The sequence below is a fragment of the Mauremys mutica genome, chromosome 9 (assembly GCF_020497125.1).
Source record: "Mauremys mutica isolate MM-2020 ecotype Southern chromosome 9, ASM2049712v1, whole genome shotgun sequence".
NCBI lineage: Eukaryota > Metazoa > Chordata > Testudines > Geoemydidae > Mauremys > Mauremys mutica.
In genome coordinates, this window is record NC_059080.1 from 3,589,741 (window position 1) to 3,615,659 (window position 25,919).

At 43.7% G+C, this 25,919-nt stretch overlaps 1 protein-coding gene across 4 annotated transcripts in view; it reads right to left on the reverse strand.

Moving 5' to 3' along the window:
* Positions 1–2,213: 2,213 nt before the first annotated feature.
* MBNL3 (muscleblind like splicing regulator 3) overlaps positions 2,214–25,919 on the reverse strand; it is a 119,800-nt gene continuing 96,094 nt past the window's right edge. For 2 of the 4 annotated variants that reach the window (XM_045029542.1, XM_045029540.1), the window contains 5 exons: positions 22,656–22,806; positions 20,002–20,037; positions 16,829–16,923; positions 15,228–15,301; positions 2,214–11,554 (listed from right to left, as the gene is read on the reverse strand). In XM_045029542.1, the coding sequence (XP_044885477.1) occupies positions 15,245–15,301; positions 16,829–16,923; positions 20,002–20,037; positions 22,656–22,806 (339 nt within the window). In that variant the 3' untranslated portion in view covers positions 2,214–11,554; positions 15,228–15,244. The remainder of the gene's footprint in view (positions 11,555–15,227; positions 15,302–16,828; positions 16,924–20,001; positions 20,038–22,655; positions 22,807–25,919) is intronic. The other 2 variants (XM_045029543.1, XM_045029541.1) reach the window with 1 other exon arrangement.

Consider the following 25,919-nt stretch of genomic DNA (forward strand, 5'->3'; position numbering starts at 1 on the left):
GCGGCAGGAGGAGTTGCCGGAGTCGACCCTGGAGCCGCGGAGTTCGCTTCCACGGCGTCTGGACGGTAAGTAAGTCGAACTAGGGTAGTTCGAATTCAGCTACGTTATTCACGTAGCTGAATTCGCGTACCCTAGTTCGACCCCCGAGCTTAGTGTAGACCAGGGCTCAGTGTAGGAGTGTCAGAATGCCAACTCTCACCCTTGTGTTGCTGCAGATATGGTCCCTGTTATGGTATTTGAACTGGTACTGAATTTGCTTCTTGTCTGTTATTTGGAGCAGCAGGGTCAAGGCCCATTCTGGTTCTTCTCTTCTCTGGCTTTGATCCCTCTCAGTTGTTTCCAATTCATTTTATAATTGAAACATGTTGTTTGTGGGTTTGGGATTCCAAAATTGCTCTTTTACAAAAGCCAACAGCAGCTAATTGTGAAAATAGAGCTGGCTGCATTCAGCTCAGGGTTATTGAGCTTCTGGGTTGATTTGCCCAGATTCACTCATGTAGTATTTAAAATAATGTAGATAAGATTAATATTCAAAGGATCTGTCCTCGTCAGATGTCTGATTGGAGGATGGGTCCTGATTATCATGGCCAGCCTGGCACCACTGATATTGACTCTTCCAGCAGCGCAAGCAATAGGGGAAGTGCCATTTAGATATTAGAGAGGTGGAAACCATTTGCACCTTCACACTCTTCATGCTTCTTGAAGAGCGAAGTTCTTTCCTACCTCCTGCTCCAGCTGAGAACTTTCCTGCACAGCTGCTCAGCACAGAGATACAAGCCGTCACCATTCCTAAAACCAAGGAAGAGCCCTCGGGCTTGGTGTCTCCTGCTGGACCCATGTTATGTGTGTATGTGGTGTTGGGGATTGGAAATTAACACGTCATGCTCTTCTGTGACGCTGTTGCTACCAGTACAGGCCACAGAGTTCTCAGTACAGGTCTGTATGAAACAACATATTCAAAAGAAGAGGGCTGAAAAATCCATCTCTCCAGACCAATTTATGGGAAAACTGTAACAACCTTCAGTGTTCCGTGCCCAAAAGTTGCGTCTGTCAATCTCAGGCTATGCAGGAGGTAACTCCTGCCCTGGCAGAACGGGCCCCAGGCTTTTCTAGGAAGCTAACACATGTGGCAACAACCTGGTTTGAGCTAGTGTTAAATTGGCTCATTGAACCAAATCTGGCTCAGCACCGCTCATGCGTCAAAGTTATCATCATCTGAGGTGGTTCCAGGAGCCCGTATGAAGTGACTGGTAGGCTCAAGCCAGTTGTTGACAGATGTTCAGGTCACAAAAGCCACCACAATTGTTAGCACTGTTGGGCATTTTTTGTTGGCTTTTGAGTCTCTGCCAAGGACTAAATGGGTGTGGACACTTACCAACTCACTCACTCATAAACCTTGTCTACATTACACAAATTACCAATAGCAACTATGGGTGTCAGCAATGAGCTAATGTACAAGACTGGCCAAGCCTCCAGCTGTAATTCCTCTAGGTGAGGATGCTGTGTCACAGCACATGCTTCACCAGCTTGGTGGATAGCGAGAGGAATTCAGTGTGGTCATTCCTGAACCATACAAGATCATGGGCTACTTCAATGGGAATTTTGGATCGCAGGGTTTAGCTCTTGGAAAATGGTGGCTGAATTACCGCTACACTGTGCCATTCATTTGACACCTAGCATGCATATTAAGGGAAAAATTAATACACACATTTTTGTGCTACAAAAGGTGCAGACATTTGAATCACATTCCATTTATTCTTCATGGTTATCTTCAAATGCATAGTATCGATCTCCTCCCCAATTACATCAAAAATAGGGTCAGCAAGAAATTAAGAAAAAATACAAAACATACCATGTCATGTGTCTCAGAAGGTCTAAGGCACCAGAGAAACCAGTAGGCAGTGTCTGCAAAGTTTACTTTTATTTTTCTAAAATACAAATTTCTTTCTTGTGTTAGTAACTTCAATATGATAAGCCTAATGCATCCAATAAAACGGATGCACTAGCTACATAATTCAAAATACTGAAGGTATTTTCTGGAAAGAAATTTATTCTGTTGTTCTACGCATCAGGTATAACATTGAATCAAATTTCATTAATTGTAATTTTTACATCAGAACCTTTAAAGACTGGGACTAAAACTGGAACTTGAAAAGTCTTTAAAGTGAACTCCTATTAACGTGTAGATATGGGTCCATAAAAAACATAACCAAGAATTTTATACACTTTATTAAAAGATCAAAAAATAAACAATAACAATATAGAAGTAACATACTAAAATGAGTAGCATTATGCACATTACTAAAGCACATACAAGCACTACAGCAATATAATGTGGCAAAAAGAAAAATAAATTCAAAGCGTACACCTTGTTGATAGCAGTTGAGGGAATGAACTATATTATGTTCTGGAACTGAAATATCACAATAGCCTTTATCTGTTGGGATTTGCTGATGATATTTTAATTTGTTACAATTCCACAGGGCTAACAGTATTTTTTTTAATCAAACTATTTCAGTAAATTAAATTGACATCTGTCTAACGATTCCCTTACTTTAAGTTTTACCAGAAGTATCTAGGAAAAGAAGAACGTGCTTCCATATCTACTTTACACAGGACAATAATATTAATGTTCTATTTATTTAAGTTACAAACTGAAAATTTAGGAGAACATTCTCTTCCTGATTTTAGTGACTGCCTAAAATTCAATTCTCTATTATTATTTTTTAACGGGTGATCTAGTGTCAAGTGACGTAACAATGGATGGGTTTTTTTAATGATTTAAAATAATAATAAAAAATCTAATTTGAAAAAAAATCCCACAAGCCTATCTAAGAATGGTCACGTCATCCCCTCATCTGCTAGGATACAAAAGCCATGGCAACAAAATCATTTGGCTTCCACCACTATCAAATAGCATTTGTGTACAGTAATAAAGAACTGGAACCTTGTAATTCTGTGTCAGGTAATTCTCTCTGTTGTGTGTTTGGATAAAAACTTCGTTTTATTTAGTAGTTGTATTATTTTTGCATGTTTAAATATCTCATTCGAGAGGCATGTGCAGTTTTTATTTTGATGATAGAGAATATGACTGTAGAGGTCACTAGCAAAGATTTTAGCTGTGGTGTTGTGATTAAAGGTTCTTTTCTTACCCTAGTGAAAAAAAGTTTTACTGGCTGTGATTCATTTCACACAGTGCAAAGTATTTTTGTTTAATTATCCTACAAAGGAGAATGCGCTTAATTATAAAAATGACTTACAACAAAGGAGAGCTCTGACTGGCCTGCAGGCATGCATTGTTACACAATAATGCACTGGTTCCAACTAATTACAGTAGCCAAACCTAGATTTTTATGGGGCTCAGGAAAGAGCCAACAGCTCCAAAACATTTTTCCTCATTTATTTCACTTTGAAAGACGACAGGATGAATTTGACCTTTGGTTACACTCATGTTACCCTACCGAGGTCAATGAGATTGCCTGGGTCTAAGGCCCTGATTCACCAGGATACTGGAACAACTCACCTACTTCAAAAATTAGGCACTCTTAAGTACCTTGGCCAACTGAGGCCTAACTGATGGCAGAAGCTGGCCCTGTGAACATCCAGCAGCCTTGAGGACTCTGCAGCAGTCCTACATTCCTTAGTTAGATATAAAACCCAGTTCTTTGAACTCCCAGTAAGGAATGAAGGCTCAGGTGCTAAAATTGATGGCTGGTTTGGGGGGGGGGGGAGGAGAATGGGAAATATCAGAAATACCAGCCACTTCTACTACACAATGCTGATCTGGGACATTTAACCCAATGTGAAGATCTAACCCAGCCTTTTCACAGACCTTCCAGGATTTTCTGTTCCATGATGCTATTGGTTTGAGTTGACTTTTGGTGATTGTACAATGCAGGTCTAATTAAAAATCAGGAAAAGAATCCCAGACTTTCCCCTGCCTTTGGGTCCCAGCCATCTACTATGGGGAAATGATATTTTAAACCATGAATCCTTTCCCCCCCATCATTAGTATTTTAACGTTTTATTTTAGCAAACGATGCCGTTGCAATAAGGCACGAGGGGCAAGCCGCCAGGTGTACAAATACACTTCTAGGTGCAGAGCAGTGTCCGGCTCTAATGGGAGTTCCTAACAAGGGCGAGTTATTGTATGCTATACTGAGAGCACCGTTCCACAATCCTTGCCCAGCCTACGCTCCCCGGGAAGTCAATGGGAGGTCTGGAGCACAGGAGAGGCAGGAGTGGGCCCTAGTAGAAATATCTGCTAGCCAATCAGATTTCTGTCCTTTACCGGTGAAAGTAAAAACACCTCCCAACCCAGCCTTCTGCCTATCCGCAGCCTTTTATGCTCGGCAGCGCTGCATGAACACTGGGGTTGTACGTGCTGAGGTGCCGACTCGCTGTGACGCTGTTACGCAAGCAGTGGCTAAAGCAGATCGCAAGAGGCGAGGGGGCTCCCCAGCTCTAGGGGCTGTCGACACTGGTTTCGATGGTCACATCACTGTCCCATTTGCTGGTGACAGGATTCAGCCAGAGGACGAAGACGAGCTCATTTCCCCCAGCAGGCCTGGAGCGAGGCAAGTGAAATGATGGGTGCACGTCCCTGGGATTCCCCTCCCCCGCTTCTAGACAGTCCTTCATTTACACTCCACCAGCATGGAGAAAGTGCACTAATGCCAAAGCAGAGTGCATGGCAGGCTTGGGTGGATTCCTCCCCAGAACGGCTGGATGCAGCTGACAGAATTTGAGGCCATTTGAAGAGACTACAAGAGAGATCTGAGTGTTATTTATCCACCTTTCCTTGCAGAAGGGAAAGTGAGACGATGCAGGTAGGGTGTGTCCCATTCTCTCCCTATCCCTGGAGGGGGGTGGAGCCTGTCTGGGGATGGGGAATCTGCTCACTCAAGGAGGAGAGGGCGCTGAGGAAGGAGCAGATGGGAAGCTGAGTTCTCTGTTCCCTCCTCTACTTTAACCCATGCAACAGGCTAACGCCACTGCGGTGAACTGCATTCGCATTCCAACCTCCCAGCCCACCAGGCCATAATGGAAGCTCCACCACCAAGAAATCCAGGCGGCGTGACAGAACATTGCCATGGACCAACGGCTCTCGCGCTAACAAAACACCAAGGCAGTTTAGCAGCAGCAGACAAGTATCCCAAGACAATCGTAAACAACCCAAGTTCCACCACTTGCTTAGTATCATAGAATCCCAGGGTTGGAAGAGATCTCAGGAGGTCATCTAGTCCAACCCCCTGCTCAAAGCAGGACCAATCCTCAACTTTATTGCTCCCTTAAAACTTGGTAAGCTCTTGAAATGTCTCTCCCAGCTTCCACATTCCGTGCAGATAAAATCCCTGACGAATGGCTATAGTTCAGTTTCCCATTGACATTTGCAAGACTTGTTGGAATGACACGAATCTATCATAGATAGAAACAGTATTGGCTAGAAAGAAGATTAGGGGCTAGCAGAAACGCATGTGACATTCAGGTCCTAACATGATTCCCAATGAGCACAACTTCTTATAAAAACCATGATCTAGAATGTGTTTTAAAATGTAGGCTGCTATAAAAGCAATTAAAATCTTTGCTAATGACCTTACTAATTAATTAAGTACTGTTTCCCATTTTCGGTGCTGCAGGTTGAAGCTGACCTGTTATCAGTCTGCTGTATAGTAAGCTATGGCAAACTACAAAGCTTTTACAACAGCAAAGCAACATCATGCTTTCAGATAAGTTTTATAGCAAAAAACTCCTCCTTTTCAAAGCCTTAGTAATACCTATCTCTTTTACAAACTTTTCCTGTATTATTACAGACTTTTTATATTCAAAATAAGTTCCAAGGATTTCTTTCGTGGACTATGTACATAAGTGCAAAAAAGGTGTGTCTCACACATTCGTACACTAACTGAATCAGTTTAACTGCAGCATATTTGTATCTTCAACACTGTTACGGGGTCATTCCACAATATTTTTCTTATGTACAGGTTTTGCTAATATAAATTAGTATTAAAATATTCATACGTTTAATTATTTAGCCCTGATTTTAACATAATCGTGTGAGTATTCAATTTCAGGAAAAATAATAATTGCAGTCAGACTACAGTACTTAAACTGGTTAATTATGAATTCACACAATGATGATCAACATGAAATAAAGACCAGTTAATGTATTGTAAATGCTGGGTGTTACATTTTAAACCCTAAAATACTGTGGAATAACCCTAGCCACACAACAATTTCTACAAGCTATAAAACCTGACTCTAAATCCATGTGTTGTAAACTTCTTGACTGAAAATGTGACCTAAAGACACAAATTCAGCTTTCACATGGGACTTTGGGATTTTAAAAATATTCAATCATCTCTTTATCTGACAGTATCGAACTGTACCTTTAACAAGCTCATACTGTTACACATCACTTTTAATTTACATGTGAAAATTTCACAAATAATGTATACAAAGGTAGCCATGTTGTAGTTTTGTTGCCATAGCAACAACAACTTAATATAATTAGTTAACAATGAATCTATCATTGTAGGAGTTACATACAAAGTTAATTTTGTTCTTAAACTGTAAACTATACAAACTAGTTATGGACTATATTCTATACCTTATCATGCCTCAGTATTGGTTTAGAATATAACTAAATGGGTTGAATACATGTATTAAAAATCTTAAACTTTCTCTAATTCTCCTTCAAAATTAAATTCATTCGTTACTAAAGATATCAAAAAGCAATAATGAAAACCTTAAAAACTAACAGTAAAGAAATGAAAATATGTGACATGAATTAATGTGTTGATGCCTAGTAACAATGTGTTGTAGCTATATTTACATTTTGATTAGGCTATCAACTAATTTTTTTTTAAAGTTATTACAGTCATTAACATACAGTATATATTCTAAGGCCTTCAACAGGCACATGGTAAAATCAGGTCAATATCACACTAAATCCATTCAACAGGAATGGGAAATTAGATTTTCCTCATAAATTTCACCTTTTTCAATTTTCATGTATGTGAAATGTACAAGGGATAAAAAATGAGGACTCCAGTTTCTCAATCATTCTGTGTACTAGCATGTTCTAGAGCCTATACTACTGCATTAGGAAGGAATATGTAAACTTCTGAATACATCTGATCAGATACATGCATCTCATTATCTGGCCAGATGTATCTACAACAGTCACATATTCATATACGTCGTTGTGTTTATTGTTTGTGCAGCTAGAGTATAGCAAAGTAATTTTCACTGGACTCTAACCTGTGTTTTGTAGCTGACTGTATGTTGAGAGAACACCTCGCAGGAACGGAGACTGTTCCAGAAGCCACCCAGGGAGCGCAAAGGTTTTGTTTTGCAGAGTGCAGCCAGCCAGCACCGTCCATTTGAGACCACTCTGAGTGCAGTATGAGACGACACTCATGGCAGAGAGAAAAGTGCTTCAGAGTGCTCAGGAATGGAACGAAGCGGATGTGGCCAGAGAGGTAACGATTTCTCTAACATGGTGATGCAAAAATACAAAGATAAAAATCATCCACTAGAAATTTCAAAATAAAAAACATGGCTGATTGCAAAATCAGATTCCAATCACTAAAAACACTGAAGTTAACAAAAATAATTTTAATAGTTTTATGAATCTACTTTATTTTAAATCCCTCTTATTGTCTGCTTATGTTACAGTTTAGTAGCAGTATTTTTTTTATTGAAACTACTAACAACCTTTTTATGAAAATGATCATTCTCAGCTTTCATTTTCCCTCTGCATGACCCGTTTTATCCAAGTTTCAGCATTTCTTGCATATTGTTTGCATAAGGCTGAGAGAAATGGACAAAGAGAAATAACTTTGGATAAATAAAAAATATAGGTTCATGGAAAGTGGGAAGCTTATAAAAATGTCACTAAAATTATATTGATTTAAACAAACGTACATACATCTCTTGTCAAATAAAGGATGAAATCCATGCTTTTATGACATTTGTTTAGAGTCACGAACTAGCGCGGTGACTTTGTAATAGAATGCATCTATTTAGGAAATTTATAGTCTGGCGACTGGTTTTCTTTTTTGAACAAAGAAAATTAGAGCAAATCATTGCACAACTAGTTTAAATAGTGCTACCTCAAAACGGCATTTTTGCCGAGATTGTTCTGAATTTGGTGAAGTTTTAGTGCTTCAAGCTTTTCTTTCCTTACACTCACTTAAAAGTGAACTCTAAATCTGCCAGCAATATAAAAACTGTTGTGGCACCTAATATATCTACCCTGAACATCCCTCATTGGACCTCTTTACTAAAAATAATCCTTAATTTTTTTTCAGTGCTTTAAATGTGACATGAAAACAGCTGTATTCTAGGTTTACATTCTATGCACATCTATGCCAGATGTTTAAGTAGTTAAATAAAATAGGAGGTTACATCAAAGTGTCAAGATATACAAAAATCCATTTAGCACTGAAAACGTTCCAACCTCCTTTAACTCATAAAGCCATACAAGCTTGAACGCATCCTTTCTGGCTTACGAAGATCAGGTCTGTTCTTTGTTGAGGCACTGGCACAGGTTGTGCAAAACCCATTTTGATACACAAATAATTGCAAACAGGAAGTACTCAAATCCACTTTTTCCACTAACAATGTTATGATTTTGGGAAACAGAAACTCAGTGGTTAAAAGAACAGGTATACCATAGCCAATATATACTAGAGTTGCTAGTTTCAGGCAACACTGTATGTTTTGAATGCTGACAGCTGGGGAATGTGTAAGGACACAAGCAAAGGTTAATATGTGCAGCTGGCTAATAGATTACCATAGTTTGTTCCTTAGGGCCTGATCCAAAACCCACTGAAGTCAACAGGAAGATTCCCCTTGGTTCAGGCCCTATGTAAACTGACTATGGACTCTCCATGGGTTCTTGTTTCTGAAGGAACCAAAGCTAGATCATAAAGTGACACTCCAGTTGTGTCTAGCAGGCACCCGTAACTTGCACCTGTTATTGATAATGTTAGCAAACATCTGTAAGTGCTCAGGTGAAAGGGCCAGGTGACGGGACAAGGACATTTACTACACAATGTGAGGAATCAAAAAGGTGATAAAAATGCGTGTGTCAGAAATCAGACTACAAGGTGACCACTCAGCCAATGGGAATTCAGGGCGGCACTCGTACTTGGGGTTGTAAGGGCCTGATCCTCAGAGATGCCGAGGGCTTTCAACTCCACTGACCTCACTAGGCACTGAGCGCTCAGTGCCCTTCCAGAAGGCGCTCCGCACATCACAGGCCCAGGCCCTTAAACCGCCACAGAACACGCGGCCCAGACTGCCCACATTTTCCGGGCACAAAATGGAGGGCGTCGCGCCTTCCCTCGGGAGGGGTAGGGGAGGGGGGGCAGGTGAAGGCTCTGGCCTCTAATGTGAGAAGTTAAGAAGTGAAGCTATTAATCTTCTCTCGAACGGGCGGTTGTTACAGCTGTAATATCACTGCCCCTCTGCTTTCCTCAGCAATCCCCAGACTCCATTGTGTTTATAAGCAGCTCGACCTTTGGACATACAGGGTTAGCCTCTCGGGAACTGGGTTCGTGCCTTTTTCAGCAGAGGGGTAGGGATATTCTGGTGCTGCTTCAGCTGCAGGTCTCCAGCCAATACAGGAAAAACTGGCCACTCACCGATGGAAAAGGCCAGGCAGGTTGTTTGGAGCACCCCTCCCCCCCGCCAGTGCAGGACAGTTTATAGGGGACATGTCCTCATCTCGGTTCACAGTGCCAAACAACGTCACTTGGGAGGCTATTCCACGTGCTAACTGATCTCGCTTGCCGCTGTTTCTTCCTGATATTTTGTCCAAAAAGTCTCCTAATGCCCCCTTGCAAGTCCTTGAACAATTACTTGCTGTTGACACCCTTCAGTTATTCAGAGACTTACAGGCCAAATAAATCTCTGGCATAACTCCACTGATGTCAGTGGACTTATGCTGGGGCCGAACACGGCAGGGGTATCCCTGCTTTAGCCAAGACAAGATTTGTTTTCTGGTCAATTGACAGAATGGCACTGTGTGAGTGCAGGGCGTGGGGGGTTGGTCATCCTTCAGTTTACTCATCGCTCCTGAGCAAACAAAAGATGCCAAAATGCATCCACTGATCCAAGGAGTTAAATCTCTGAATATGGCCTAGGCCTGATAAACTCAAGAGTCCTTGTCTTTGTTGCTTGTTCTTTGTTTATTTGTTTTAAAGAGCCAAAGCTCTTGGGAAATGTCTCTGACTTAACGGTGAAGTAAATGACTGGGGTAGGCGGATGAAATGTCAGGGAATGCCCCCACCAAATGAATTCTGCTGCGTACTTACTGGAGACAAGGGCAACTGGGTGGCACCATCTTCCCTAGGGAGGGGGGGTGGTTATTTTCATAATTTTTAATCAAAATTACCCATTCCAGGTCTACATCTCTGGGTTTCAAGGGGACTACAGCTATGTTTCCTCGGGGGGGAGGGGGAGGAGGCGGGGCATGGAGGAAAATTCCTTTACCCCTCGGAAGCTGTCTCATCACTTACTCATCTGTTTTGTGGGAGGGTTTTTTAATGGCACCACTGAAATAGCAAGAAAAACTGTGTGCCATTTGGAGCTAAGAATGGCACTGCAATGGACAGCAAAACTGGAGTAATTCCTTGTTTTCTGATGCTTTCTGAATAAATCTCCCCCTTTAGATGATATCTAACTTTTTACTGAGTATGTTTTTTGTTTATTACGTAGCAAAGTTTCTCTTTTCAGGAAGCCAGACTCAACTCACTTTGTAAAACCCATGAACTGGGCTCACATGATAGCTGTCCCTTCATTTGTAAGACAAAATCAGACTCTACTTGAAGGCAAATTCTAGATCTTAAAAGGAGCCATTTAAAACAAGCAATGTAAGCTGATGAAAACAACCAAACTATAGAAAATGACAGAACATTCTTGTGTCGTGTTTTTCAAGCACATAATTCCTGTTTCCCACTGTAACATTTTTAGTAAAAAAAAAAAAAACCAAAATAAAACCCCAAAACAAAAATACCCCCAAACCCAGAAAACTACAGTATATGAAAACTTAAGACATAACAATAATGAAAAAAATGGTATTGAGTATACTTGATAATGATGTACACTTTAAAACAAATCCATAGACTATGATGTAAACAAAACAGTAAGATAACACTTTAAAAACAAGACAAACATTTATCCATCGATAGTATACAGTAAACCAACAGTCCACTGTGCAGATGCACTTATGATGGTAGTCATAAAATGATTAAGTGTGTTAAAGTAATGTGTTATAAAAGTCTATTATAATTGTCTACTTGTATATCTCATATAACAGAGCGCTGTTTGTTAATTGTTTCTATAGTGCTTTTTTTTTTTTTTTTTTTTTTTGACATTCCCATTGATCAGTTTTTGGTTAACACGTACGCTGCAACAGGCTTACTGTAGAGGTGGTCGAGGAAGAAATGAGGGAGGAGGGAATATATACAGAAAGGCCATGTGCAGCTTCCCACTGAGAAGTCCTGGAACTCCGTAATTTTACTCTTCAGAATTTCAACATAGTCTGTTGGAGTAGGGGAAAAAATAAACAGTGAGAAATAGGAAATCAAAAATCATGCTCATCTTGTTTTCACATTTTCTCACCCTTACTGCAGCACACAAGGACTTTCTGTCTGCGTGCCGGAGAGATGCAATGTTTTACTCACTTAATTTTCTGATTTAGGGTGAAATTGCTAACACCACACTTGGTAGCCTCCTTAATCTGTACTTAGAGCTTTCCATCCTAAGAGCGCATCGCAAAGGCTGACCCTAATCTACAGAATACCCCTGTGAAATGGGAAGGCGAGGGAGTATTAGTCTGATTTCAAAGACAAAGAGGTGGGAGCAGAGAGCATAACAGCCTGGCTTGCAGAAGTGCTGAGCATCTGCACTTCCCGTCGGCTTTAATGGGAACGGGAGAGGCTCAGCACCTCTGGAAATCAGGCTACAAGTGACACTGAAGGAGTCAGGGTGAGAAACAAGAGCAGAACCCAGGAGCCCTGCACTCGGACCATACCTGATCTCCTTATGTGCTTCTGGAATTCCCATCCTTGAAGTCGGGGGCACAACAGCTAAGGTTACAGCTGGGTTAGCCAGCTTTGACAATGTCTTTGCCTCTGGCTGGGGAAGCCTCTGAGGGTACGTCAGGTGTCTGGAGAACTGAGCTACCTTCAAATCCACTGCTATGTTGTTTACCCTCCTTCCATGGCGATGTCACCCCATGCAGGGCCCAGCTCTGGAGAATCACTTTGCAGCTTGGAAAATGCTGATTTAGACCCTGACCCAGCAAAGCAAATCAAGCATGTGCCTCACCTCAAGCGCTTACATTTATGCACATGCTTAAGGGCTTTGCTGGCTCGGGGCCTGTCTGCCTACTCCCGGGGTGACATCCCAGAAACAGAAAGGAGAGTTCATGGGGCAGTCCTTTATTCTGGGGACACGCTTGAGGAAACAACCCTTGTTCACCGACCTCCAGGGCAGGCTGCAGAGCCCATTTGCTTTCCCCAGCTGCGGGGGGACTGCAAGGACAAGCACGTAAATGCTTTGCTGAATAGGGATGGAATAAGCATGTGCGTAAGTGATTTCCAGGAGCGAGGCCTGTATCTGGCGTGCAAGTGTGGTTAGGTGTCTAACTCTTTGTCCACAAAGGCTTTCGACATGAGAAACTTCATAGAGTTTCAGAGGCTGCTTTTGAAATGAGGAACCTAAACGTTTCAAGTAGGAGACTTCTCATGTCCTGGGAATGCCACAGACTCAGTCACTGTTTGAACAGCAAGTACCTGGGCCCCCTATCATGAAAAAACTGGAATCATATGGTTTTCCCTCACCTCTTAGGAAATGGTTCTCAATTACTGATGGCATAAGTCTAAGAACTCCAAAAAATGAATCAAAAGGGAAAAAAAAAGTACACTGAAATAAAGGCTCAAAAGTATTGCAAAGAGATCAAGAATGAGGTCAGGTTTTCTCTTTCAAGCCAATAAACTGCTATTGGGCGGAACACACTACTTCGCATGTGTTAGAGAAATGATTTAACACGTAAGGTGTCAAGTCAGTCTGGTGTTTCTGAAAAGCGATGCACAACATAAAGCAGAAAATTATCACTAACAAGGCTATCTCGGCATTCAGGCAGATGCTGGCAGGGATTGCAGACATGATTAACACTCTCGCCACATATAGTATAGTTTACTTAACTTGGTAGAAATCAGGGGCAGAACCAGCCTGATCAGTTCATGTCAATTATTTCAGATTTAATTACACAACTGCCTTCCAAATCCATTTCCAGAGCTTAAATGCAAGTCGTTCCCTTTTATTTTTGTCCTGGGGAATAGCCGGCCCACATATTTATGCAAATAAAATGGCTTCCATCACCACGTTCAGTGAACACCCCTTTCTTTCCTTTAGTCTCTCAGTGGTAAAAACACAGTGAAATCCCTATGTAAATAATAGCCTACCCATGCAAATAACAAGACATTGAAAATAACACTGATCCCACTGTGAATTTATATCAGACAAATCCAAAAACCACCACAAAGGCAACATTCTCTACTATTCTCACTCAGAGAGCAGCAGCAGACTATGAACGCACCAGGCTTTGCCAGATTGTGGAAGACGGATATTGTTCGCAGCCTTTCAGCCAATTATCATAGCGAATAAGAATCTCTGAAGGAAGAACACTAGGTGCCAGGTTCTCAGCTGATGTGAATCCATATAACAACAATGAAACTACTGACGCTATGCCGATTGACACCAGCTATCTCAGGGGTGGGCAAACTACGGCCCACGGGCCGGATCTGGCCCGTCAGGGCTTTGGATCTGGCCCGGGGATTGCCCCCCGTGGCGCCATGGGCCCCGCACTGCTCTCAGAAGTGGCAGGCTCCATGCCCCTGCGTCCCCTGGGCGGGGGGAGGCAGAGGGTTCCGTGCGTTGCCCTTGCCTCCAGGCACCACCCCCAACAGCTCCCATTGGCCGGGAACGGGGAGCTTCAGAGGAGGTATCTGGAGGCGCGGCAAGAGCAGCGCACACGGAGCCCTCCGCCCCTCCCTCCCCCAGGGGCCGCAGCGCTTCTCGGAGTGGTGTGGGGCCGGGGACAGGGCAGGCATGCAGGGAGCCTGCCCTGGCGCATGCCACTGCCACCCCGGAGCTGCTTTACGTAAGCGGCGGCAGGCCGGAGCCTGAACCTCGCCTGCCCCCTGCCCCCCAACTCCCTGTCCTAAGCCCCCTGCCTCCACCTTGCACCCCTCCTGAACCCCAACCCCCTGCCTACACCCCCACCCCTCCTGCCCCCCAACTCCCTGCCCTAAGCCCCCTGCTTGCACCTTGTACTCCTCCTACACCCCAACCCCCTGCCTTGAACCCCCTGCCGCACCCCTCCTGCACCCCATCCCTGAGCCCTCTCATACACCCCACTCCCCTCCTGCACCCCAACCCTCTCCCTGAGCCCCCTCGTACACCCCGCACCCCTGTGCACCCCAACCCCTGCCATGAGCCCCTTCCTGCACACCGCACCCCCTCCTGCACCCCAGCCCTGCATACAATTTCCCCACCCAGATGTCACTCTCGGCCCAGAGAGTTTGCCCACCCCTGACCTATCTGGTCCTAATTACTCAAGTTGAGTATCAGAGGGGTAGCCGTGTTAGTCTGGATCTGTAAAAGCAGCAAAGAGTCCTGTGGCACCTTACAGACTAACTGACGTTTTGCAGCATGAGCTTTCGTGGGTGAATACCCATCCGAAGAAGTGGGTATTCACCCACGAAAGCTCATGCTGCAAAACGTCAGTTAGTCTATAAGGTGCCACAGGATTCTTTGCTGCTTCTACTCAAGTTGAGTAAATCTGCTATTAAGTGCAAAACACAGCTTACACTTTTTAGCTGACTCTCGCTATCAGAATATTATTTATCCTCAGCAGCACATGCTCCATAAGAATGAGTTACACTGTGGAATTTGCCAAGTAGTTTGGAACTGTCCAGTACATGAAACGGTCACATCAGGAGGGGTTCGGTACATTTTAAAGCAGACATTTTAGACTGTACAAAAATGTTGTTTATCATAAGCCCTGGACTCAGGTGTGGAATTCCTGTTGACTGCAAGTTCTGCATGCAAAGAACTGAAGGAGTAGGGTTAAGTGGCACTTTTAGAGGATTCAATACCCTTATATAAAAAAACCCAACTGTAAATATTAACAGTTAAAAGAAACTTACTGTTCTATCGGTAACTTCTACATCTGTGAAACAAACATGCTGCTACTCAGTTCATCTACTGATAACTGGGATATCTACAGTAAAAAAGATGTCACATTAATACATTTTCTTGAGATCATTCTATCCATTCATTCTTCAGTGCTTAAGACTAATCAATACATATAACCACTATTCAAGCAGTATCTTATAGAACATGAATTGATCCCAGCATTTATCTATTTTACCAGGCATAAATAACTCCATAGTTATGTCATTATTAATGCCCAGTGGAGTACATGCTGATTGAACTTGGAAGTCCAACTCCATAGACTGTAAGACAGCAAAATGCCCTGTAAACTGCAGTTTGGAAGGTTTAGGTATCACTTATAAAGAGCACACATAGCCATGTATGAACGCTGCGTAGGAATTAGTGTTTTCTTCTTGTGGCTGTATAATTATTATTAGAACTAAAACTAGCAAAAACCAGAGAAACAAAATAGTTATAGCTAGTGTAGATAGGCACTTGCAACAGGCCAATTCTGAGCTCAGTCCTTATTCAGGCGAAACTCCCATTAAGTCCACAAGGCTTTTGTCTGAGTGAAGCCTGCTGAAGACCTACAGGATTTGCCCTCTGTAATTATCACGGTATCATAGCAGTAGCAGTGCCCTGTAGAATAAGGTGATACCTGCTTTTTCTTTGAGGTGGTTCTGAACCGGAGCATGGTGATGAACTAAATAAAATTGCGAACATTATAACTGAAAGCAACCTACTGTTCCAAACTCTACCCTGGCTTAATCGGGAGATGTTGTGGTTTATTGAATATAAAAGCATTCCTAAGATTTTGCGTATACAGTTCAGGACTGGTGCAGAAGCAGCCATCTCGGTTTAATACCTTCAGAGCAATGTTTTGCAGATAATGATGGCTAGGCAAACATGCATGAAATCCTTTATATTAATGGCACTGGCAAAACACTACATACTATACATACAATGCAAATACTGTAGGGATGGGTGACTTGCTTCTGCTTTAATACACTTGAACCTTCACCCAGGTTGTTATTTTAGAACCCAAACTTGTTTTTTTTCACTTCCACTCCCGAGCCAGCACAGGGCGGCCAGAATACCACAGGAGAGCCTGGTCAGTGTGGTATTTCTGGTAAGGACAGGAAGCAGGAGTGCTGTCAATCTTATGAGAAAGCCTCTTTTCTTTGTGAGTTTTACAGCCCAGTTTTGCACAACTCCCGAGGTCTGTAGAATGTGGAGACGCTTCAGAGAAGCTTCCAGGCTTATGGATACTTCTCCAACCGACATCTGAACTCTGGCCCTTCCAAGGCTCGCCCATCCCTGGGCTATCACCACAGTTACTTCAGAGCCACCCAGCCCAATGAGCCAGTGCCCCCTCACCAATCCCAGAAGTATACATGCTGCCTTTCGAAGGGCCCGATCCTGTGCAGGGCAGAGCGCCTTGTCGGCGGTTCCGAATGCCCTCAGCCCCTCAAGGACACAAAGGGACATAGAGGGGCTCAGTACCTCGCAGACGGTGCTCAGCACCTCCTAGGATCGGGCCCTCAGAGTCATCTACTTCTGAACATGTGAAAGAAAGCTATTTAAAGGGCCAAACCTGATTGGCTGTAGCTGTTGCAGCGAAGGGGACGCTGGTGGCAGGTGTTGTTGCTGCAGACACAGTGGTGGGCGTAGCACCGTGCATCATGGGCACTTTCAGTAGGGAACCATGGAAGCGACATACGGGAGGGTGGAGCATTTATGTAACCATGGCAACATGTGGTGGATTTGGGGGCGTGGCAGGTATCACAGCAACAAGCCATGTGACATCGTCATGAAGGATACACCGGGGCGCAGCATGCAATCACAGTGCAAAGCAAGACAGCGTTGGAAAAAAAATAAAAAAGAGAAAAGGGGAAAAGCCAATTACAATTATAATTAAGGAAAAAACTAAAACATTCTCTACACTTAGTACATTTATAAGCAAAACAATGATGTATTAGACTCCAAGGGCCAAATTTCCAAAGGAGGATGGGATGGGGTGTGCTAGCAAAACACTCATGTCACTGCGTGCATGTGGGTGGTTAGGCACGCAGCAAATACAAGTTCCTTTTGTGGGTGCATTTTGGCGAGTGCACCCGTCCCAGCCGGCTTTGAAAGTTTGCCCCCAATTATGAATTAAAAGTACATGGTGCACTTCATAGCAAATTTTCCACAAGACCATGTCGTCATGGCACATATTACAGCTACGATCCCACTGGGTAACATGGCTAGCAGCTGCAACATCCTTTTAAAGGTGTTCCCTCCCCTCTCTACAACAGAGCCCCCCCCCCGGGTACAGAACAGAGCTGATGGCACTGCGAATGAGGGCCTGGCCACCTGGCGCTGTACGTACATATTCACCATGGTTTCTTTCTATACAGGTCTAAAGGACTGGCAAAATTCCCTCTTGGGGTGAGGAGAGAAAAAATAATTCCAAATGTTTACAATCCACCTCAACGGAAAGAGCCCCCGAAATGAGAAATTGACAGTAATTCTACAGACAACCATGACACACAGTAGAGATCTGTAATCTTTCTGTCAGACTCAGAAAGCTTTGCTTTTACATCACGCAGCAGTTTGAGGAAGCACTGCCAACACATGCAGATCACATTCCAATGGACAGCACTTTAGAGAGGAAGGGAGACGGCTGCTTCCTGAGGAACTGATGGGGACTTTACGAGCTACGACTGCTCTTGCAAACATGTGCGATGAGCATGAAGATCTGCTCAACCCTGGCTTCTCATGCCAGAGCCCCATTAGCATCAGCGAGAGTTAGACAAGCACCTGATGGGGAGGAGAGACCCTACATTGGCTTGGGGATATTCAGGTGAGTTTAGTATACATTTAAATCAGCAAAGGGGATTCCTGTTAAGAGCTTGCCGGCAGGCACTGATAATGGTGTGCACCAGTCGGTCCTGATCCCAGCCTCTCTGCTGTGGATTGCTAGCTGCCAGCAGCCCTGCTTACACAGATACAGACTATGGTTGTGTATGTGATTTTCTGTCAGACCCTAACAGTGTCACAGGCTCCCTGCACAGCCCTGGGGGAGATGCTGGAAGGGCTTTAGATCAGTCCTTTGCCCTAGCTGCAGTTATATAAACAGCCTTGGGGTCTAATGGTGCGGGTTAGGGATTGGGGTGGGTGCTCCACCCAGTGACTGGGGGGATGGGGAACGAGGAGGGCCTTTCACCTGGCAACGGGGGGGACGGGGATCAGGGAGGGCCTGCACCCAGTGACTGGTGGTGGATGGGGCAGGGCCCGTACCCGGCATCGGGGTGGGGTAAAGAACCCCGCACCCAGAGACTGGAAGTGTGCGTTAGGGCACGGGGAGGGCACACTCCGAAGCTGGGCCTTTGATCACTCCCTGTAGCCTGCTGACTGGAAGAGCTGTGAACCAAGGAGAACACACTCTTTTAGGGCAACGTCCCATATGTTTTCTTCCCCAGCTGTCTGACAGGGATCCCCTTAGCAGGCTCCCCAGAGCACGGGCGAGTTACAGGGCCTGATACTGCTCTCAGCACAGCCTGAGTGGGCGGTAAGTGCATTGAAGTCAGTCACTTCTGAGAGAGAGGAGAATCGGGCCCAGCGCCCAGGAGATGGGCATTCCACCAGGCCTTTGTGCTCGGAAGCCGTCCAGCCGGGTGTGAGTCTGCGTTCTCCCTGTACCGCTCTCGCCTCAGCCTGGAACAGTACACCAAGCAACAGAGCCCACCACATCCACGGGAGCTGGTTGCCCAATTCTTCTGGAAGCTAGTCAATGCTGGAACCAGCACCCGACTCACAGTCTGGCAACCTGCAGGCGCAGAGGGCTCTGAAAGTCACGGCCACCACAGAGTGTTATGGCTGACTGGGCGGGAAAGCAATAGCTCTTAACTCATTTCTGCTAATAGGCTTTCAGATCCCTCCCGCCCCTGCCCGACCTGTTTTAGTCTGGCTCCACCCCTCCCCCAATGGTCTGGTCTGAGAGCACTGACTGGTTCTAGACTAGCTCCATCCCAGAGTGAAGGCCGAAAGTCCATCCTTAACCTACCTGCTACATCCAGCTACTGCAGATGGGAGGGTGAGTGAGGAGACTCCTCTTATGGTTTGCACAACAACTTCTGATTCTTACTATGAACCGGGTACAATTCCACTGGGTATATGGGTCACCACATTCTGAACCTGAACAACTGGGTTCCAGCATTGACAGCAGCTCCTCCTTAGCATTTCCTTCTCGGGTGGGGTTCAGTCACGGGTTTGGGGGTCTGCACAGCACACAGGCCATTTCCTCAGCAGCATATTTAAGAGGCAGATCTCCACTGGTGCAAACCAGCACAGCTCTGCTGACTTACAGAGCAAATTTACGGCAGCTGAGGGGCTGGGCCTAAGTGCATCTCTGATTAGAACAATATTATTTTTTAAAAAAATCAGTGATACGTAAGATTAAACATTCTCAGAGGCGTGACTCCAATCCAACCTACAATGTGCTGGATGCCTGATAGTCAAACCACAAAAATCGTCCCATGGCCATTCCCTTTCACTGCATGGCCAAATTCAGGCCACAGATACTTGTGCGTAAAGCAGATCCTTTTGTTAGTCACATGAATTACCGCGCTGCACAGAAATTAAAGGGATACAACCATCTGAGCCACCAAGACGACTGGATAGGTCAGTCACACCACTCAGCCACCCACGTTCTCACGGACGCACAGTAACTCGCTGTCTCTTTCAGGTTAGGGAAAGTTGAGAAGTTTGTGTAGAGAAACCTACCAACGCTTGCAGTGGGTGTCATGCACAGTACTGACCCTGCACACCATGCAGTGAAGCGTGGAAAGATGAACAAAAGGGATATTTCATTAGTGAAGCGTTAGTGTTAGAAATAACTTTAACTCAAAGCAGGTGTTCTCTCTGCAGCATTCAGTATTAAAGCACATGCATATTGATACACAGATATTTTAAACTCAGTTTTAAGATCACAGCAAACCAAAATCATTCTTGGATTCTTGGGTAGAGAATGTATTTCCCCTCCCCCTCTTGGAATTAGGTGATGAGCTGCACCATGAGAGTTGGGGACAGTCTGGATTATTTACTATCAAGCACGTCAGTTTCTTTGGGGGGAGAGGGGAATGGATATTTTAGCACAATTAACACATCACTTTGCAAATATACAAACTGATCACGTTAGAGGCAATAGCGTTTTACTTGCAAGAATTGCACCTTCTGAAGTCTTTGTCTGTTGTAAGATGGGCAAGCCAGCAGGACAGGCAAAGAGGTTACTCTGCAAGCAGGTGGTGTTGGTTTAAAGTCTCTATTAAGCGGAAAGAGGCAGTTTGTCTGGTCTTGACACAGCTCTAACAGTGGTGCTATGTCAGACCTATGCAGTGGCGTCCGTCGTGCAGCGCCCCGAACGATCAACTGTGCACCTGACCACTGTGTAACAGACACAGGAAAAACTAATCGAAGCAAACATTTCGCCCAGCCTCATGCTGGCACAGTCTGCCTGGCTGTCACCCTCCAACCCAGAGACTGGTTGTGTCTGAATGGAGCTGACCGCAGAAAAGCAGAGGCCAAATTGCTGGGTTGCAGTGATCATGGATGTTCATATGATGGGGTGAAAGGCTGCAGCCCTATGGAAAACCAACATATAGCACAGCAGTGTGGGGTGGGAATATTTTGATGGCTAAGGTGGACTCTTCAGTTTTTTGGAGCATCAAAGAAATCTGCATTTACTGGATTTGCTTTAAAAAAACCAAACACACTTGTTGTCTGGTTGATGATTTGGTCTGGTCAGACCAATGCTAACGTCTCCCAATACTAGCAGGTGCCAGGAAATAGCCCTACTGTGCATCAGGCGCATGTGTGACTCCATTGTCATTAATGGGAGTTGAGCCTGCATGGGTGAAAGGCATGATATGGCCGTAAAAGTTTGCAGCAAAAGCTGTTGTTATTGTGCTAACGCCACTAATACCCCTCGCTATGTAGATTGTGGTCACCGTCTCTCAGGAAGCTGGGACATGGAGCTGGGCTGAGTGATGTGGTCTGTTAAGAAATTCTCATTGCTGTCTGATAAGAGGCACCTCAGGGACCAGACAAAGCATATACCCCAGCGGAAGGGATATGTCCTTTGGCATCTAAAGGAGTTGCTGTGAGGTCAGCCCGACACTGCAAATAGTACTTTGCAGAGTACGATTAGTGCTGCTTTCTACTTGGTCTCTGTCTGTCAACATGACAAGCTACTAAACTGGAAGAACAAGTCTTAGCCATTCCTGAAATCTGATTATTTTGTATTTAACGTGTGAATATTCCATCTTCTCTTTGCCAAAAGTTGTCAGCCTACTTCCTTTATTAGCCAAAATCCAGAACGTGCATGAAAAGGGGCTTAGGTTTCGGGAATCCAGGTTTGATCGTCTAGCTTGACAGCAGAAACTTCCTGTGGAAGGCAGATCTGGTCTCCTATTGCTCTCCCAAACTGGGCTGTCTGGCTCTGAGGAGTTTTACCACCAACTTCATCTGGGACGGGCACAGGCCCACCATGGATTAATTTAAAAGGTGCTGTCAGAGGGGCGTTTTTGTGTATTCCTGTAAATATCACTGGGCAGGTGAATGAGGCATTCGATGTTAAAAAAAGAACTAGCTGCAAATTCTATGATGCTTTGGCAAGGAAAATAATATTAAAATCGAGAATGTTCCCAAATCAGCCAACAACAACTTAACTGGCTAGTTGGCAGTCTTATACCTCCCTGCCCCCGTCAATATCTTTATTTATATATGAATAACTGAACTGCGTCTTTCTGTTTTATCTGGAGACTTTAAAGGCAGAATAAAAGCTTGAGAGTTAAACTGCTTTTAAAAAGCTTAGGCCAAAACATTGGCAAGAGGGAAACATATGCCTTCAAGAAAGGATTTATGTAATTTACATGTATTAAAATGAGCCATTTCCTCTTTAAACATTGGGGCAGCTAGAACTTCAGAGTCACTGAGCGGTAATCACAAAGATTGGGTGGATTAGATAAATACCTGCAGTGTTAAAAGGGACACGCTATTTTTCTAGAGAGGGATACAAAGTACGTTAAAGTGACCTGATAGTGCTAACCAAGAGTCCAGGAAGCAGTTTGGGATTCACCAACTGAACAATAAAGAAGAGCAACAAGAAGTATGAATTAGAGAAACATGTGGCCATTCGTCCTCATTTGATTACAAAAAGAACGACCAAGAAGGTACATTTAAAAGTATGAAGCTCTGAATTGTAGTAGGTGAAAGAAAAAGTCAAACAACATTAACATTAATATTCTGTGGCTTTTGTAAAAGAAACCCCACAGACTTCTGTTTTGTATACATTCTGTAATCCACTCATTAAAGTCAAGCTTTAGGAGAACACTTTGTGTATCAGAAAAAACAATGGAAAAAGGGACAAGAGAACTTACCTGTAGGGATAAATGTAGGCTGTTGCAACTGCATGTTAGCTAGAGCCTGTTGGTAGTGGAAAACGCTTGGGTTAAAGACTGTGGTGGCACCATTGTTTTTTTCAAGTGCTGGCCTCTTTGGTAAAGGTTGAAGTGCACCAGGCGGCAGGGCCTGTGGATGAGGGATTTGTTAAAGACAAGTAGCAAAAAAAGGGAAAACAAAATTAGACAAAGCATGCAATAAATATTATGGAGCCTGGCCTGCAAATCTCCTGCAACTGTATCAACTTAGCAAGACAAGAAACAGAAGAGCAGCTAGTCACGGTAAAGTAGTAGGTAAAGTCACAGGTTTACTAGGTAAGCAGTTAGTAAAGACAAGAAGAAAGGGTCCAAAAATAAGAGTGCTAGGAATGCTAAGGAAGCTTTTCAATCGGACTGATTTATGCACACAGAAAAAAGAAGGAAGTCATTTGGGCAGGACACAACAAAAAGCAGTTGCAGGCAACAAGTATTTTAAAACTATCAACTAAGAGAAACATAGCAGACAGCAATTTAAAATGAGAAGATTAGCATAAGCAACAATGCAACAGAAAAAATGAGATGCTTGCCTCTGCTAATGTTGTTTGTTTAAGTATCTGCCTATGTGTGAGCATATTTACATGTAGATTATATTTGTATTAGGGTGGCAAAGTGGTAGTAGCTGCCAGTTATATGCCTGGGTTTCTACTCGTTACTAGAGATGATGAACAATACTTAATATTGGGCCTGATTCTCCTTTCACTTACAACAGCTGTACACCTCTAGCAATGACCTTGACTTCCGCAGAGTTACTCCTGATTTACAGTAGTGTAAGTGACACCGGAATCAGCCCTTCATGTTTTTATGTTCTTTAGAATATAAATATTTCTTGCTGTCAGTTTATATGGAACATGTCAGGTGACAAGGCTGGGGTGTGTCTTCCTAAGCAGCAAACCTTCTCCTTTTTTTCAATCACATTACAGCACCTCCACTCAGTCAAACCTGTTTCATGATCAGACTTGGGAGAAAGCTTTAACCTAGCTCAGGAGCTTTTCTTGGTAAGTTACTCATCCTTCATAAAGTGTGTCTCAACAACACAGCTGTAAGCCAAGTTCTTAGGAAACAAGGAACATTGCTAACGATTTACAGCTTTTTGTTGTAGCAAGGGAGAGAATTTCATTCCCCCCACGTTGTGATAGGAAAGGCTGCCTTTCAGTTACCCCTACAATCCTGCTGCATGTAAGCTCCCCTTGACTTCACTGAGGACTCAGGCAAGTGGAAGCTGTACAGGATTAGGAAGTTTCTGCCTGGCTGATGGCTGGCAAATCGGATTCTCTGTTTCGACCACTCCTATTTCCTCAAATGACTGCAAGTCAAGGTTCCGAAGCACAAAGAGCTTTAGCTAACAAAGGGTTAAGGTGACACCAGAGCACTTGTCAGAAGCAACAGGAGGAAAGCAGCTGATAAATGGCATGAACAACGGAAATATACAGTAGACTCTATCCACTAAAACTTCCAACAGTTTGTCACTGTACAGAAACAGGTTTCACTTAAGTTTTAAACGGCTACAGGAGACTGCGCATCTGAGAAATGTCAAACCAGTTACCTCCAGGTCAAATGTGACTTCCTTATGCCTGTGTTTCCAGGGGTATTTTTGTTATGGTTTTTGTTTTAGTGCAATCAATTGACCAGAAGCAATTCTACTTGCAAACACTGCTCTCCGATAAGCACACCACTCCCACTGAAGCCTGTGTGCATCCAAGGGCAGAATTTGGACAAGTCTCTCTCTAGACTTAGCTGGTCAGTTTGAGAGACAGCAAGTGTTCTGGAAGCTGGTGCCCTAACAAGATTTCCTAGCAGCTATTGTGCGTGTTATCCAGTGTTCTGACAGAGAATTCTATTGCCCGTTTAAACAAAAATATGAAGTCTTAAAGGGTCCTTGTCCTAAAAATTACACCTCTGTTGTAAAACATTCACCTAATAGAGGGTTTAAACGAATGTGTTCATCTCCCAACCTCTAGATTAGCTGCTCAACCACCAACCAGAACCAACGCCCATGGAAATCTGTGGGAGCCTTACCAGGGATGTCAATGGGCTTTGGAGCAGCTCCTAAATCTGGGCCCTGTCTTCTTCAGTATGTCCCTTTAAGGATTATAATTACTGGCAAAAACTAGCCGTGACCGGTGAGGTTCCCGTTTCCTTCAGGGGTAAACATTTCCACTCCTCCCCAGAAGGGGTTTCTTTTCCTAGGCTGTCATGCTCACTGCCCGCCAAGGTCTGGGGAAGAAGTGGGTAAAACAGTATCTCAAAGGGGATGGATGGAAATCTCAAGGTTTTGGAAAATCTCAACAGGACTGAATAGATTTAAAAAAATCACCAGAAAAATTAACATCCTGTCGTAAGCCCGTGTACAGCAAAAAAACCCTCAGCCTGAAACAACTGGCAATGCTTAAATAAAGCCCTCACTGTTGGGGTTTCTAATGATAAGGCTGCTGGACACATGACAAGAGTGGCTTGAATGGTGTCTCCATATCTAGGCTTGGAAGGATTGGATTTTTAATCGGTAAGTGGTGATTTCACCGTAAACACACACACACGGATGAAAAAATATTTCTATTGAGAAATTTGCAGATGAGCAAAGTAGAAAAAATGCTGCTTGAGAATCTATGAGGGTTTGATTTAAGGCTATTTACTTGTAATTGTGACACATGATGTTAGCAATTTGTGTTCTAGCAGTTTTTAAACTATAACTTTTTTGAATCTCAGTGTCCACTGTCATTAAATAATTATTATCTGATCTTCCTATTGTCTGAAACTGCCCTCCATAATTTCCTGCAACTGTGAAAATTTAAATAAAAAATTAAAAAAACCTTAAAACCTATAATTTTGTGTAACTGTCCAAATTTAAATTGATAAACATTGAAAATAATGCTTAAAAATAACATCAGTATTATCCCTCGAAATGATAAAACACAAAATGACCGAATTCTGCCAAGCCTATCTATATTGTACTCCCAGGGTTCTCTGACACATTCAAAGCCTTTCGGAACTGAGGTGTGAAAGACATCCTACTATGCCCCGTGTTTCACAATGCCACAGATGCTGGTGTTTGAAAACAGGCTGATTAAAAACAGTGTGATAATTAAATGGCTCCAGACAAGCATCTGGGTTTCCTGAAGAAAAGCCCGGCTCATGAATCGTTTCCAAAGGCCTACACAGAGAAATGCCCCGTTTTGGCACGGCCTGTCGGGTCTGAAAGAACGTTGT